Source organism: Labeo rohita, chromosome 11 (assembly GCF_022985175.1).
Source record: "Labeo rohita strain BAU-BD-2019 chromosome 11, IGBB_LRoh.1.0, whole genome shotgun sequence".
NCBI classification, from domain to species: Eukaryota; Metazoa; Chordata; class Actinopteri; order Cypriniformes; family Cyprinidae; genus Labeo; species Labeo rohita.
The window spans coordinates 23971569-23989471 of NC_066879.1; the positions used below are offsets into that span (position 1 = coordinate 23971569).

The 17903-nt window shown below is 36.7% G+C and overlaps 1 protein-coding gene across 1 annotated transcript in view; it reads right to left on the reverse strand.

Annotated features, from left to right (window-relative positions):
• fbln2 (fibulin 2) overlaps positions 1 to 17903 on the reverse strand; it is a 70464-nt gene that overhangs the window by 22830 nt on the left and 29731 nt on the right. The window contains 4 exon segments of the mRNA XM_051123097.1: positions 876 to 1016; positions 8027 to 8128; positions 10062 to 10172; positions 13219 to 13425. Of these exon segments, the coding sequence (XP_050979054.1) occupies positions 876 to 1016; positions 8027 to 8128; positions 10062 to 10172; positions 13219 to 13425 (561 nt within the window).

Sequence of the window (17903 nt, forward strand, 5' to 3'; positions counted from 1 at the left end):
TTTCATTTTTGGTGCACTGTTCCTTTAAGAGCATACATGCTCATTATTATTTATTTCATCATCAGTTCAAACTAGGGCTGTCAAAAGATTAATCGTGATGAATTGCATACAAAATATTATATTCTGTATATATTTGCCTAATATACGTGTGTGTACTGTGTGTATTTATTATGTATATATAAATACACACAAATTAATTTATATATTTAAGAGAAATATGTTATGTACAAAACATTTTTATATATAATATAAATTATATAAAAACATAAATAAATACATATACTTGTAAATATTTCTTAAATATATACTTGAATGTGTTTGTATTTACATATACATAATAATTACACACAGTACACACACATATATTAGGCAAACTCAAAAAAATTTTTGTATGTGATTCATTGAGATTAATGTTACTTCAAACCATTAAGAAAACTAACAAAATGTAAAAATCGAACAATAATTTTGAAAGCCTACACTGTCTACCACTGTCTCTGTCTACCTCCTCCACAGCGTATCTGCTATTTGGTTTCGGGCCCAATCCAAGACGCTCATTAACCACCTCCAGAATCAAACTGTTTTGTAATAGACTAAGACATTTGTGTATGCTAACCACTAATGCCTGCTATGTTTTGGTTATGTCTGGAGGAAGGAAACACAAATTCAGTGGGGCCCCACAGCTTCTGGTGAGAAATCTGAGCAAACATAATATCCATAATGCAACCATATGTATGCGAGCTAGTCGTAAGAGCATGCCGATGAGCTTTTGTATTTCCTCCTTGTGTGTTAGTGTGTGTTTATCTGGGCAAGCGATGGACAAACATGCCCCGACAGTGAGCTGAAACACTCCCATGGTGCTAGTTGAAACCTCTTACCCACACAATCTCTATTCTGGTTGAGAATAAAGCCCTCATCGCACATCTCATTCAGTCGTACACACTGGCAGGAGCCCTCCCGGTTCACACACACCTCGTCCCGAGAGCAATTCTGTCTGCCGCTCGTGCACTCATTCACATCTACGGTACACATAACAGTTCAGTTGAAGAAAAAAAAAACACATGCACAGATGCAAACACACATGTAATACATATACGCCACCTCCACCGTCATAAAATCATACTAGTGTTTTATGAGGTGTGAGATCAGATCAAGTTTTGTTTCTAATAGTGAGGTTTGCTCTCAATTAATCAACCATTTTATTGTTGTTCGAAGTGGGTTTTCTTTGTAGCGAAATCGCATGCATGTCTGGCTTTACGATTCTACAACTTAATGTTTACCATGTGAATATGGCTTATGAAGAGAAACAGATGCTAGAGAAACTCCAGGGAGGATACACCGTACATATGCAGTCTCGTATTTTGAGCGTGCGTTTGGAAGTGTAAATGTCGATCATAAATTGAACGAATGTTAATACTAAAACATTTCATTAAAAAAATCCATCCAGTTTCCTGTAGAGTATGACTTAAGTCTTTGGCTCTACAGCAAAGCTAGTCAAGCTTGATTTTGTCTTTGCCAAAATGAAATCAAGGTCTCTGCCCACCCGCATTCAGCATATGGGAACGCTTTGACGGAGAGACACGGAACGGGAGAGAGAAATAAACTCTTGAAATAGAGATAACTCAACAGTGAAAACTGCCCTCTCAGCTGAAGCCATTTTGATTATATCATCCCTTAAACTGTCCTCACATGCAAAAATTGCACTGATTTACAGTCTACATCTCCTGAATCAAGGTGAACATAAAGGAATATTTGATATTCATGTTGTGCCTGTAGGCAATTCACGTTTCAGTCAAATAAACTGTATTAACTGTCGCATGTTATAGTAATAATTCAGCATAAGCTAAAGTAAAATAGAAAATGTAAAATGACTACACTCTTAAAAATTAAAGTGCTTCGAAAGGTTCTTCAAGCAATGCCATTGACAAACAATTTTTGGCTCCACAAAGAACCATTCAGTCAAAGAACCATTTCTTGTCTACCTTTTTATAAATGAATCTTATTTGCCACAAAGAACCTTTTGTGAGACAGAAAGGTTCTTCAGATGTTAAAGATTCTTTATGGAACTGTTTAGACAAAAAGGTTCTTCTATGGCATCATGAAGCACCTTTATTTTTAAGAGTGTAGTTGTTCTACATTTGATGTAGAAGTTAAAAGCAGGTGTACACTACAAATTTTGCTGTACTTTATGACCACTGCTTGTCAGATTGTAGAATATGATCCCAGTGAGATCTTGGTAAAGGCCAAGCAGACAGTGCAACATAAACAGTATTTTATGTAAGACTGCATGATATACAGCTAACATCCGTCACCACTGACCAGCTATTTAACTGCATTAATTTACATCATGTTTTGATATCCTCATTGGAATTTGAAATAGCAAAACATAAACCCTTTGGATGTTTTGCACAGAAAAATGAAAAAAAAAACAAAAAAACAAACAAAAAAAAAAAAAAAAACGGCCAAAGTAGGAGTCTAAGGGTGTGTTCACACTTGTAGTTTGGTTCGGTTTGTTCATTTGGTCCGGACCAAAAAGGCAGGCTGTTCATTTGGTTATGGTCCACTTAGCGTTCACACTGGCAATTTTGACAGCAAACCTAAAGGTATAGTAATATGTTCACAACCTGACTGGTCGATTTGAATGATGTATATTTTGTGACGGAACTCACCAAACATTCCAAACAAAAGGAAAAGATGTGTTTGACTTAAAGCAGCGCTGCACAGACCGATTGGTGTATGACATCACAGTACCCGTTCACTGATCGGTCTGCTCACCGCCGCTTTAAGTCAAATACACCTAAGGCCATCTGTGGGACTAAGCGCACTCATTGTTGCATATACATATAGTGACGAGTCAGCTGCCTCCTCCTACTTATCAGCATCTCCCCGCCCCTTAATCGCTGCACTTCACCAGGCTCCTGATGGGAGTGGGCATCCGAGAGCGGAGGGGCGCCAAAACAGCCAGGTTTGGCGGCGTGTGATGAGGCACGCCTGACGTCAATCAAGCCTTATCACCGCCGTGGTTCAAATGCTGAGTGTGCCTCTCCTCGAGAGACCAGTCACTTCCCCGTGCATGCACGCTGGTGTCCTCGTGGGTCCAGGAAGGGAGCGTTGAGAGGATCGAGCGCCATTAGAAACAACAAGCTGCCAGATCCGCGGTCCGGACAAGTACTGCACCTGTTAGACGGCTGACGGGTGAGGATGCCAGGCTGTTAAATCCCCCAGAAGTGCTGTGAGCCAAGGAGGTCATAGCCACTGAAAGACTTGAGAGGGGAGCACGTGCGGTCACCGGACTCCGCCCTTTACCTGGACCCTTCCCTTCCGAACACTGCCCCTCCATCGCTGAACCCCCAGCACGACGAGGACACTAGATCCCCTGCTTATTTTGGACACTTTATTTAACCTTTTTGAACAATTTTGGTTATTTTATTTTCAATAAAATCCTCTCTGAGGCCTGATGTCACGGCCACTGTGTCTGTCGTTTGCCCGTCCCGCCACACTGGTGGAGAATGCAGGCATGGCGGAGCTTAGACAGTGCAGTTGGGTAACAACTGATGACGTCATCCCCTCTCGCTCGAAAAAGAAGTTGGTGAAAAGCCAGACTGGGACGGAGAAATGACGGCCTCCCAGCCGCCAAAGGGGTAAGTGGTGTTTCATTTATTACCACTTACCCTGCGGTTGGTTGAGGCTGTCGACTAAATTCCGGTTTCTCTGTCCCTGGTCCGGTGCGTTGCAAGAGGGAGTTGCCCGGAGAGGAATCCCAACCCACTCTGACCGCTGGAGCCTGGCTGAGGAAGGTAGCACTCCCGTGTTGGCGATGGCCTGATGACGGGGATGTCGCTTGGGGAGGGGAATGTAACGAGTCGGCTGCCTCCCCCTACTTATCAGCACAGCATCTCCCCATCCCTTAATTGCCGCCCTTCACCAGGCTCCCGACGGGAGTGGGCATGCGAGAGAGGAGGGGTGCCGAAGCAGCCAGGTCTGGTGGCGTATGATGAGGCACACCTGACGCAAAAGAAGCCTCATCACCGCTGCTGTTGAAATGCTGAGCTCGCCTCTCCTCGAGAGAGCGGTCACTTCCCTAAGCATGCATGCTGGTGTCCTCGTGGGTCCAGGAAGAAAGCCTTGAGGGGATCGAGCTGCCAACGAGCTGCCGGTCCCACGGTCCGGACGAGTACTGCACCCGTTAGACGGCTGACTGGCAAGGATGCCGGGCCGTTGAATTCCCCAGAAGTGCCGTGAGCCAAGGAGGTCGTATCCGCTGAATTAAGCTGCCACCCCTAGAGCCGCGGACCTGAGAAGGGAGCACGTGCACCTGCCGGACTCCGCCCCTTACCTGGACCCTTCCCTTCCGAACACTGCCCCTCCCTCACGGAACCCCCAGCACGACGAGGACACCAGATCCCTTGTTTATTTTGGACACTTTATTTACCCTTTTTGGACACTTATGGTTATTTTATGTTCAATAAAAGCCTCTCTGAGGCCTGACGTCACGCCCACTGTATCTTTCGTTTGCTCATCCCGCCACAATATTTTATTTTCACCTCATGTGAACTCATGAAGAATTCATAAAATGCACCTCCTCGTTGCTCCACGTTCGCCCTAGGCTCATTCTGTTTTGGATACACCGCTTGTTCCCTTTGTGAAATCATGTCGCATAGCATCGAATCTTGTCATTACTTCCTGTTTTTGGTTCATTTAGAAGTATTTGGTCCGCATTGCATTCATATTTTTTATTTGAACCGCACCAGAATTTGATTGGTGTACACCAGGGTTCGGACGGCAGTGTTCACACTTACTCAAATGAATTGCACTAACCAAGCCATCGCACCAGAGTCGTTTTAATTGAACCAAACATGACAAAAGTGAACACACCCTAAGGACCAAACCAACCAAAAACAGGAAGTAATGACAAGATGTGACGTTATGCGACATGATTTTATGAGGGGAACAAGCAGTGTATTCAAAACAAAATGAGCAAACATGGAGCAATGAGGAGTTAAAGTACCTTTTATGAACTCTTTGTGAGTTTGCAAGTGGTGAAACTATAATCATATACACACAACAAAGCACGCGTTTAGTCCAGCAGACAGCATTAGATCAGAGTATTTGACTTAAAGCGTTGCTGAGCAGACCGATCAGTGAATGGCTACTTTGATGTCATAGACCCGCAGCACCGCTTTAAATTGAACACACTTTTTCCTTTTGTTTGGAGGGTTCGGTGAGTTCCGTCGTGAAATATACATCATTCAAACCGTCCAATCAGGTTGTGAACGTATCACTATGCCTTTAGGTTCAGTATCTTTAGGTTCACTGTCAAAAATGCCAGTGTGAACGCTAAGTGGACCAGGACCAAATGTATCATTTTCCTTTTTGGTCCAGACCAAATGAACCAAACTACAATGTGAACACACCCTAAGATTAATTGAAAATTAATCTTATTCTAAAATTAATTAATTTATAAAATGTAATTAAGAAAAAGTTTATTAAGTTAAAAAAAAAGTATTAATTAAGTTAAAAAGTATTTAAACATATTTCTCGGTTTAAAGTAAAAAACGGTAACAAAAAAAATAGTAAAAATATTTTTTTTTTGAGAAGTTTTTGAGAAGTTAGACGAGATATTAAGACAGCAATATATTATTTACTAATATTTACTAATATAGCTAATATATTTTTTAGCGAACGTTTCTAACAGTGGCGATTTCTTTAAGACTGCAAGGGAAGCTCAGCTTCCCCCTATAATGTCACAAAATTAATGGTCAAATTATGTACTATTGTATTAACATTTTATTGACTAAAAATGCGTTAGAAAACGTTCATCTCAAAGACGAGTTCGTTCAGAATCAGTTAGATATAGCAGGTCGGCTGACTTGATTTTCTTCTCATACATTCCCGTAGCGTCACAGTGCATTTCCCCGTTGAAGCCCAGCGTCCATTGACTTCAATGGGGCTGCTTTGAACGTTTTTTTTTCAGTGCTTTGAAACTAGACGGTCATTGGATAAACGCTGCGATTATGTCCCGCCCACGGACGCTCAGCGTCTCTGGGGGTGAATGAGGAGCAAATGAGGAGTGGGCTGGCCTGGACTCCGAGCTTCTGCATGATGATTGGAGGGTCTGTCGAAAGATTGCATCTCCTTTTGACTGACAGCGATTTTGTACTATAAGGAATCGCTGAAGCTATTCGCGCTCAGTCCCATCGTGGATTTCTCAAGTTCAGTCGAAATAAAACTGCTGCAACCTATTTCTTTATATTTGCTTGGCGAAATTGCTTGATTTTCATCATACATTTCACACAATTATACACCACATTCCTTGTTTCACTTTTACAGAGTTTAATATTTTTTTTAGATCGTTCATTCATTCATTCATGTTAATATTTAATGTAGTAATCAATATATATATATAGATTACTACATTAAATATTAACATGGAGGATGACTATAAATTAATATATATATATATATATATATATATATATATATATATATAGTATTCTTGAAAAATTTTAACATAACATAATGAAACCTTATATTTCTATTAAAATACTTTAGAAATAAATAAATAAATAAATCTCCATAATAACCTTATTTAAATTGCAAAATATTTATACTATATAGTAGCATCTGACTAAAAGAAAAAATACATCATATTTTGCATAATAAAACTAAAGCTTTTTTTTTTTTACGATTGTTTGCATTGTGACTTATGACAATAAGGCACATTCTTGTGAATAAATAAATAGACAATTTTACGATGTAGGCCGAAAATGAGCTTCCCCTATTTGACAGACCAGTAGCCGCCACTGGTTTCTAAATATGTATTTTATTATATTCAGTTAATTAATTACATGTTACTGTACCACATTGGCACAGATTGTTTTTTTTTTGTTTTTGTTTTTAAAAATAAATGTAAATTCATGTCTCAGTCATATTTTCTTGGTTAAACATTACTGAAACAGAAAATGAAAAAAAAAAAACAATTCTATTTTATATTTTTACATTTAAATGTAATCAACAGTCTGTATAAAGCCATTCAAAGTATTCGAGATTCAAAGTATGAATCTCGTTTTTCTATTCTTTTTAACTTATTCTAGTTATATTTTTCAGCTAATTAGTCATTAAAGCTCTGTAAATACTTGTCACAGGCACAGAGATTTACTTTAAATTTCACCAAGCTGATTGCTCACTAAAAACTCCCACAGATTCATGTTTTCATGTCATTTTAAGTCATATTTTGATTTAACAAAGTGGTTTTATCTAAGTGTGTGAGTTGTTTACTTGTTAACACCATTATATTGTTCATTCAGACTAATTCGCAACCGCAGAACGTGCCCAAACAAAAAGCCAAACATAACCAGTCTTATCCAATCATATCGTGATGGAGGCACTGTCTCCTCTCACGTGACTTTCCCCACTGATCTTTGATGTGAGATGTGGCCCCACGCTGTAACTTTACCTGCTGGTGCCACTGTTGGACAATGATAACAATAAAATATGATATGTCAGTCAGGTGTTACACTCTAAATTAAATAAAAAAATCTGCACCAACAAAATATTGTATTTCTGATCTGGTTTATAGTAACATCTGTGCATGGCAATTTTATTGGCACCCTCCATGACAAGTTTAGAATATGGAATGGAAAGACCTTGAAATATCGTCTGCAACACTAACAGTACTGTAAATAAACATGTGGTAAAAGCGTCAGATCAGACAGGAAGATGTATAGAGAGAGCGGAGCTGTCGAACCCAGGGCTGAGGTCACTGTTTATTATTGTAGTCAGGGCTGAAGGAGAGTAATTGGTTGTGGATCAGTGAAGCTGAAGGAAGCAGATCCTCAGGTAAGACTGTGATGTTCAGGCCATGAAAAATCTCTTGTCATAATCCCTTGGGTATAACTGCTATACATGAGTGATTCAGTCCAATAAGGGATTGGTTAGTGTGGTCTGACAGTTTTATCAGTGTTTTCTGACAGCTGCATTGAGAGGAGATTGTGTATGTGTAGTTTTAGACCAATTTAGAGTACTTTACCTTCACAGGTGTGTCCATCAGCTTTCAGAGAGAATCCTGGGGAACAGGAACATTGGGCCAGACCTCTAACCACAGAACAATGCTGAGAGCAGGGCCCATTACCTGCAGATGACAGTAAACTCAGTTAATGCATCTGTCACACTTCTTTTTTATTACATTTTACCTAAAACAGCAAGGATCACCATGATTGTTCATACTTATAGTTATAAGAATTTGAACAACCCCCTAAGCCAAATTATTAAAAGTTGCAATATTTACATAGCCTAATTTAATTTAGTTTACATTTATTTCAAATAGTGAACATTTTTTTTATCGTTCTGTTTTACAAGCAAAAGCCCAGATATAAAAGCACACAGCCTTCATCAGGCCGAGCGTGGGTCTTATGTATGGCCCTAACGGATTTAGATAAAAATTAAACTGTAATCAGCATGACTTAATGAGTCGCCCAGATACATCCAGATCATTTCCGTGCTGATTGATACTCCAGAAACACGACAGCGCTCCAGACAAGACACAGACTTCCAGTAAATGCTTAAGTCTTTAAACGTCTACCATCAATCCCAAACCAGATATACATTAAACCTTGTGGCGTACTACAGACTTATCTTGTAAAGTGCTATATCGTCTGGATGGACTGCTGGATGAAGAGGAAAGGAGTCAGTGATGAGTTTTTTTTCTCTTTTGTGCAGCATGTTTCAATTAAGATAACATATGTAGTGCAGAACGACCATCAGAATGACCATGCAGTACCTGTGAGGCTACACAATCTGGAATTTAGTTCTCTGTCATGGTGCCAGAATATTACAGATCACTGAAATATTCTGTTAGTCTCATGACAATTGAAAGAACAATGTTATGAGCACATCAAAGGAACCCATTATGCCAAGATGTGACTAATAGACCAGCTGCTGATCAAAAAACACTTCATTTCAAATAGAGGATTCTAAGTTCTGCCAACCACAAAACATTTGCATAATTTTGTCCCATCACAAAAGAAATATCTATTCTTTTATATTCATTATATTGTCTTTTTATATTGTTTTATATGTTGCATATGTATGGAAGCCCGTTTCCACCACTGAATAAGAAAAGTCAGAATTGTGAGTTTGTATCATGCAATTATCAGAAAAAAAGTCAGAATTGTGAATTTGTTTTGCAATTTTGAGAAAAAAAGTCAAAAATGCAAGTTTATATCATGGAATTCTGAGAAAAAAAAGTCAGAATTGCAAGTTTGTTTTGCAATTTTGAGAAAAATGTCAGAAATGCGAGTTTATATCACGTATAAAGTCAGAATTGAGTTTGTATCATGCAATTCTATAAAAAAAGTCAGAATTGCAAGTTTGTATCATGCAGTTCTGAGAAAAAAGTCAGAATTGTGAGTTTGTATCATGCAATCTTAAGAAAAAAGTCAGAAATACGAGTTTGTATCACGCAGTTCTGAGAAAAAAGTCAGAATTGTAAGTTTGTATCACGCAATTCTTAGAAAAAAAGTCAGAAGTGCGAGCTTGTGTCACGCAATTCTGAGAAAAAGGCGAGATTAAAAGTTGCAATTACCTTTTTTTTATTTTTTATTCAGTGGCAGAAACGGCCTTGATACATATGTGATAATTTATAAGAAAAAAATAAAAATAATAATAATAAATTATAAATAATAATAAATTAAATTAAAAATAAATTAAAAATAATAAATTACATTTTAAAATATATTTAATGACTTCAATAAATGCAACCTTGATTAGCATAAGAGACTTCTTTCAAAAATACAAACAGTATTTTATACGTGTGTGGTTAGCGTGTGTATATATAGCATGTGAAAGATAAAAGTAAATAATAAATATACATAACCTCTCAGTTAATTAACTATTAATATATTACATAATTATCAGTATAATGTAATAATAAAACATGGTACCATCTTTACTGTTAAAATAAAAAAAAACAATGAGATCAATGTCATTAATTAAATTTAAAGTCCTTGTATTTCCAGAAGAAAGTGGTTAATGCACTATTAAAACATATACAGTACTTCACAAACCTGCACATGGGTTATATAAGGCCAGCTTTTGAGTTGTAGTTTCTTGTCTTGCTGGAGGTACAGTAGGCAGCATGTCTTCCTCACTAACTCTGTTGTCTTCCTCCTGGTTCTCTGTAAAAACAGTGAGAGGAAAACAGTGAGTCATTGCTTTTCATTTTGCATCCTGTCAGATGGTCTTTTTGGTAGAGGAACTGCATATGATGGAGAGTTTCTCTCCAACATTTAATCATGACCAGATGAGAAATTATGGAAAGCGCTTTGATGTGTGACATTGGCCAACATATATCTTGTCAACAGAATTCCTACCGTTCCTAAAGTCAGCTGAAGATTGCAGGAGAGAAGTTACCATGGTTGTATCATTAGTTCATTCCTGACATGGGATCATGAGTCAAGTTTCTCCTTGGAGCAGCACAACACTATCTCTATCAACACTCTCATGTCACCAGAGACACAAAAACAATATTGACACATGATGACAATCCCATCATGCAGTGGCGTTGTTAGGGTTTGGCCATATAACCAGGGAAACAAGACAAATACTTACAAACTGCAGTGAATCAGGCAAAACAAAGACAGCCTGTCACTATCAGCGTATCACTATACTAAGAGCAAGTTCAGCCAAAAATGAACTCTTGACATTATGTAATTATGGACTTGGAATGAAAGTTGTATGGACCACTTTTAGGATACTTTTATGATGCTTTTTCATCAGACAGCCCCATCTAGACAGCCCAAGTTCTTCTTGATTTTATAATACTGAAAAGACCATGCAGACTATCCTTTAAAAATTCATGTTCTGTGTTTTAAAATGAATAAAGTTTTAAAAATCATGCAGTGTTGTTACTGTTAGCAAAACCCAAAAGTTTTAGCTGAAATAAAGCTGAAATAAAATATAAATATTAGATAAAAAAAGTACAAATACCAAGTTCCGTTATGAAACTCTAGATGGCGCAGACTGATTTTATTTCCAGTGTTAAACTACTTGGCGCAAGCTGATTGGTTCATGTCGCATACGCAGCCAATGAGCTTGCTGCTTTACATTTAAATTGCTGGTTAGCATTCACTAAAGCATTTCGATTTCATCTGAAACCCTCTACCTCTCTAGCTCCACCTGTATAGATCTGCTACGGGTTATTATATATGCAGCAGTACGTCTTAAATACTCCTAGCTCTGTATCACTGTATGTATTGGCAGTAGCAAGAAATGCTGACTTGGTAACTAAATACAGGGTTTCTGCAGGTTTTATGAGGGTAAGTGTAAGACTTTTTAAAGACCTTTTTAAGACCAGCTAAAGAAAATTTAAGGGAAAAAAATGGAAGGGAAAACAATACAGCAACATGTTCTCTAAGTATAGTTTTACGTTCACTTTCAAATTAGCAGCAATTCAGTGTCTAGCAATTGTTTGTTTTTAGTTCGTTTCAGTTTTCCCTCTTTTCCTCGCTTTCCTTCTGTAAAAGCAGCGTGCACATTTTACTTTCACTTTCAAATTATCGGCAATTCGGCGTCAAGCAGTTGTTTGTTTTTAGTTAGTTTGAGTTTTCCCTCTTTTCTTCACTTTCCTTTGGTTTTAAGTAGCTTGTAAAAGTGTTGTACGCATTTTACTTTCACGTTTAAATTAGCGGCATTACCATAACGTAACAAACTTTTATTAACAAAACGAATAAAAATACACCATGTTATATGCCTAATATAAAATAATAACTTAAAGTTAGAATAGGTATACAGAACTCAAAATCAGTAAACACTGTGTAACCAAATAAATAAGAAACCTAGAACGTTTATATATATATATATATATATATATATATATATATATATATAATATTGACCGACCTAAGCCATGTAGCACAGAAATTATGCTTTTGCTTCACTTTAACCCTTTAACTGTCACTCCCATTTTTTAAAACAAAATGCACTATCCAGACTTCAATTTTTATAATTCATCAATGAATACATTTTGTAATATGATTTTGATGTACATTTTCCATGGTAATGCAATATCTGTTTTAAAAATGCCTTTCAAAGGATGAATTTTGAGATTTTAAGTTTTGAACTGATATATAATTTCTTATGATTTCTATTGCGTGATAGGGAAACAGGCAGCGAAGAAAGTCTTTTGTGACAAAGGTCAGAACTCATGTTATGATGTAGATTTTTTAAGTTGCACTTTTGACATATATTAATTTATTACTATTATTATCACTACTATTATTATCTATAGTCAGACTTTTCCAACGATGTATAGTTTGTCATGATTAGATTAGGATTTATTTGTTTTATGGTGAAGTAAACATAGGCGTCCCATCTGGGGGATGGTGACAGTTAAAGGGTTAAAATGAAACACATGAGGAAACAATCCCTCACAAAAATTAATGCCATGATCATATGAATTTAAGACTTGCCGCTCTGATTTAAGACCTTTTCAAGGCCTTACTTCATGGAAAAAAACGATTTAAGACTTTTTAAGACCTGTGGAAACCCTGTATATACAATATGACAAAATAAATACAACTAATTTTAAATTTAAGTACTAAAATGGCTAAAACTTTCATTTCTGGATAATATTTGATGGTCATTTTACTGCATTTCAGCTCTATGTAAAATCACTTATGTTATATAATGAATGAATATTATTCATGTGGTTCCTTAGAGTTCAAAGATTTAAAAAATAATATATCCGGACATCTAATTCCCTGACTCATCATAAAAATCTTCACTCGACTGCTGCATGCACAGGCACGCACCTAAAGGCATTCACAGCGCACACAGAGAGTTATCTGAGGTCATTTTGAATCCAAATCAGATCTAAATAACACACACACAGTGCAGGCAGGATGTTGAGCAGGTATTAAGATTAATTCCTCTATTTAATGCAGGGCTGACAGTGTGTGTTTTGAGTGCATGAAGATGAGACTTGCATATGCTATGTTGTATACACAAGCAGATCTCTGCTGTGAAACTCTATGAATAACATAAACCCTGCTGGTTCTCAACAATCTTTATGCATATCCAAACAGGATATTTTATTGAACTACACCTGCTTAATCTAAAAATGGTTTACACATATAAAACTGTATCTATATACAGTATGAAAAACATATATGGGTATTTCTTTGTATACTGAGTCATCACAACTCAAAGTGGGGCTGAACTTACCTGGCACACAGGTGCGGGCGTCCTGCAGGAGTGTGTATCCAGGGTGGCAGGCGCACAGGTAGGAGTCACGAGTGTTGATGCAGGTGTGATGGCAAAGCGCCGCAAATCTCTGGCACCTGTCATCACGCTCCAAATCCTCCAGTGAATTAGCTGCAGGATCCACATCCCCAACCGACAACGCTTGCTTCGGAAACTGACTGTCTGATACTGAGGAAAAGGAGAGATGGTAAGGCATCAGACATCCTTAGATATGGCTGTATATCTCTTGCATGTGACTATTTACATTATTTGCATAGCAGTGAATCCTCTGCAGTGAATGGGTGCCATCAGAATGAGAGTTCGAGCAGTTGATAAAAACATCAGTCCAACAATTAACATCTTGTAAAGTGAAAAGCTAAATGTGCATTACTGTGATGTTTTTATTAGCTGTTTGGACTTTGACGGCACCCATTCGCTGGGTGAGCAAATGATGTGATGCTAATTTCTTTTCATGTGTATTTGAAAATTCTTTTTACGGTTTTCAGCAATGATTTTGACACATAAATGATACATGGACACATCTTAGTTATTATTTCTTAACCTAACATTTCAAAGCAAAAAGTATTTCTAAGTTTTTTATTAGGGTACTGCCATTTGATCTGAACCTGACTAACCTTCCCATGTCATAAAAAGGGTAAATTGACTGTTATTTTGAGAGCTTTACAGGCTTTGAGTCACTGAAAGCGTTTGATTTGAAGGGCCCTTTGAAGCAGTTATTTTTGAGCACTTCTGTCTGGAAAGACACTACAACAACAGCTGCTGTGATTGTTTTCCCTTCGAAATGCCCTGAATAGTTATCATTTTATGCCATTTGAAATGGCATGACAGTCATAAGGGTCTACAGGGGTCCTGTCAGTGATATTATTTCCAGTTTTATGGGGTTCTTTTTTTGGTCACATGATTGCTTTTGGAACTTTTAAGAAAGTGATTTAGAAAGTTTTTCCAAATATCAGTAATATTTTATAACCAAACGGCTTCATTCCTTATTCTATTTAAAGATATAGTAACAGAATTCTGTCATTAATTACTCACTCTCATGTCGTTCCAAATCCGTAAGACCTTTGTTCATCTTTGGAACACAAATTAAGATATTTTTGATGAAATCCGAGAGCTTTCTGACCCTGCATAGACATGGTAGTAGGGTAAAATAAGGTAGTAAGAACATTGTTAAAATAGTCCATGTAACATCAGTGGTGCAACCGTAATTATTAAAGCCACGAGAATACTTTTTGTGTGCAAAGAAAACAAAAATAACAACTTTTTTTAACAGCCTTATTTATTTGAACCAGAATATAGAGATGATAAATTAAGAGAGATTGATGTTACATGTAAGAACGCCACATTGCTGTCTATGCAGGGTCAGAAAGCTCCCAGATTTGATCAAAAATATCTTAATTTGTGTTCCGAAGATGAACGAAGATCTTACTGGTTTGGAACGACATGAAGTTGACTCATTAATGACAGAATTTTCACTTTTGGGTGAACTAACCCTTTAAATTAACATTTTTTATTTTTGCATTTTATTTTTTGCATTTCCTCCAATACAATTCAAGAAACATAACACCACCTTCATGTTTTTACTTCATGTCCTATAGAATATAAAAATGTAAAATTTGTTCATCATACTGCATAATTGCTGCATTCTAGTCATTAGGTTTGGTCATGAAACAAACACATTATGTACAATGAATTTCTGCGTACACAGTTTTACAAACAGAATGCGAATTTTACAATTGTTCGTACTGAAATTACGTCTTGTTGCTTTTTATGTTTTTAGATTTGGATATAAAAAATTAGCATCACATCACTTGAACTTCTTAGTTTGTTTTTATCAATGATATACAGTTGAGGTCAAAGGTTTACATACACCTTGCAGAATCTGCAAAATGTTAATTATTTTACCAAAATAAGAGGGGATCATACAAAATGCATGTTATTTTGACCTGAATATAAAATCTTACATAAAAAACATTTACATATAGTCCATAAGAGAAAATAATAGTTGATTTTAAAAAAATGACCCCGTTTAAAAGTTTACATACACTTGATTCTTAATACTGTGTTGTTACGTGAATGATCCACAACTGTGTTTTTTGTTTAGCGGTGTCCATGAGTCCCTTGTTTGTCCTGAACAGTTAAACTGCCTGCTGTTCTTCAGAAAAATCCTTCAGGTCCCACAAATTCTTTGGTTTTTCAGCATTTTTGTGTATTTGAACCCTTCCCAACAATGGCTGTATGATTCTGAGATCTATCTTTTCACACTGAGGACAACTGAGGGACTCATATGCAACTATTAAAGAAGGTTCAAACACTCACTGATGCTCCAGAAGGAAAAAACGATGCCTTAAGAGCCAGGGGGTGTAAACTTTTGAACAGAATGAAGATGTGTGCATTTTTCTTATTTTGCCTAAATATCATATTTTTCTCATTTAGTACTGCCCTTCAGAAGCTACAGAAGATACTTACATGTTCTTCAGAAGACAAAATATTTAAAATTTACCCTGATCTTCAAATTCTAAAAGTTTTCACCCCCGGCTCTTAATGCATTTTTTTTACCTTCTAGAGCATCAGTGAGCATTTAAACCTTCTGTAATAGTTGCATATGAGTCACTCAGTTGTCCTCAGTGTGAAAAGATGGATCTCAAAATCATACAGTCATTGGAAAAGGTTCAAAAATGCTGAAAACCCAATGAATCTGTGGGACCTGAAGGACTTTTCTGAAGAACAGCGGGCAATTTAACTGTTCAGGACAAACAAAGTTCTCAAGAACAACTATCACTAAACAAAAAAATCACAACTGTGGATCATTCGGGTAACAACACAGTATTAAGAATCAAGTGTATGTAAACTTTTGATTGGGGTCATTTTTATAAATTCAACTATTATTTTCTCTTGTGGACTATATGTAAATGCATTTTATGTGCATTTTGTATGATCCCTCTTATTTTGGTAAAATAATTAACATTCTGCAGATTCTGCAAGGTGTATGTAAACTTTTGACCTCAACTGCATGTTTTGAGACTTTCTGCTGTCTTACTATGCTGATCGTTCAAAACTGTTCCTCAAGTGTAAGTTAATAATACATTAATGTAGTTTCACTGGTATCTCTGATGAAGGATAAACCAGATGTCAACCAGAATGACACGGCAGTGAAGGACTACTCATACATAAACATAATAATATTAAAGCAACATGTCGGTCAACATCTGTCATTTCACCGTCGCCAGCTGTTCCTGCCACGCCCTCAGTGTCCTCCATCTGCCAATCACGTCTTACCAATCCCAAATCCACAGTCACAACAACTGACGGAGTTAATGAACAGGCTTTCCGACATTGCGCACCAATTTGGCAAGGTGTTCGACTGACTTGGCAATTAACGTCTGGCTAAACATAATAAACAGGCTCGGCTTCACCTTACACAGCATGCTGGTGTAAAGTAAATATTTCTCACAGTCATTAACTGAATGTAAATGCAATGGAGGGAGAAAGAGATTAAACATTTCCGCTATAATTAATCACGTTACGGGTATGAGGTGGCAGGGGGCCTGAGAAAGCAGCCCTCATGGAAATAATTACCTCTCAACCGTTTTTGTATCGCTAAACCTTTGATGCAACCGAAAAGGCTTACGTAGTTAGCAGCAGTCTCCTTAAAAAGAGAAAGAAAAGGCATCTCTACGGGTACCTCTATGGAGGCAATTTAATTGGCCCTATTTTAGCGTTCCATCATCTGTGTGTGCACCACGAAAAGGAAATAAGTCAGCCCTAATGCACTGACTCGGCTACAGCTAATCTCACCTTGCCTCAGGATATCAGGTAGGCTCTTTAGGGGAAACAGGGCATTGGGCCAAAGGAATGTGCCATTTGAGACGTAGCAAGAGGTAAAGTCTGGGTTTTATGTCTCATTCAAACGAATAGTGACCTGGGTCTATTGACTGGGGCTTTGCTGATAACTGCGGGTGTGCTAGTTGAGCAATGAGCGTCTGCCATTACACTGATATGGCATTATGGCTCTCAGGGTGATAGAATAAAAGCCAGGACAGTGTGGAAAAACTTTATTCAGCTGTAAGCCACAAACAGGTTTCATCCACTTAATTAAACTGAGGGAAATTTCCACGCAATCACCACATAATGTTTTAGCCCATGTTCACTGCTTATGCTTCTCAGAAAAGGTCTATTTCAAAACAGTATTAAATTTATTACAACCTAATTATATTACACATTATAATGCCTTTTTTTATTCTTGCCCTTTTAACAAACATGGCTTTGGGTTATATTTTTAAATAAAAATACTTTATATGAATTTTATATATTATTTTATTTAACAAGTTAAGAAAAAAATGTTTTCAAAATACGTAATATAAAATATATTTAATTTAGCAGAGTACTAATTTAAACTACACAGGCAGGTCATTTTAGATAATAAAGTAAAAAAACAAAACAAAAAAAAAGTCACATTTTAATACATTTTTAAATTCTTGCCTTTTTTGCCTGATTTGGGTTATATTTTTAAATAAAATAAATTATATACATATATATATATATATATATATATATATATATATATATATATATATTATTATTATTATTATTTATTATTATTATTATTAAATGTTTTAAAAATAAGTCAAAATATGTTTAATTTATCA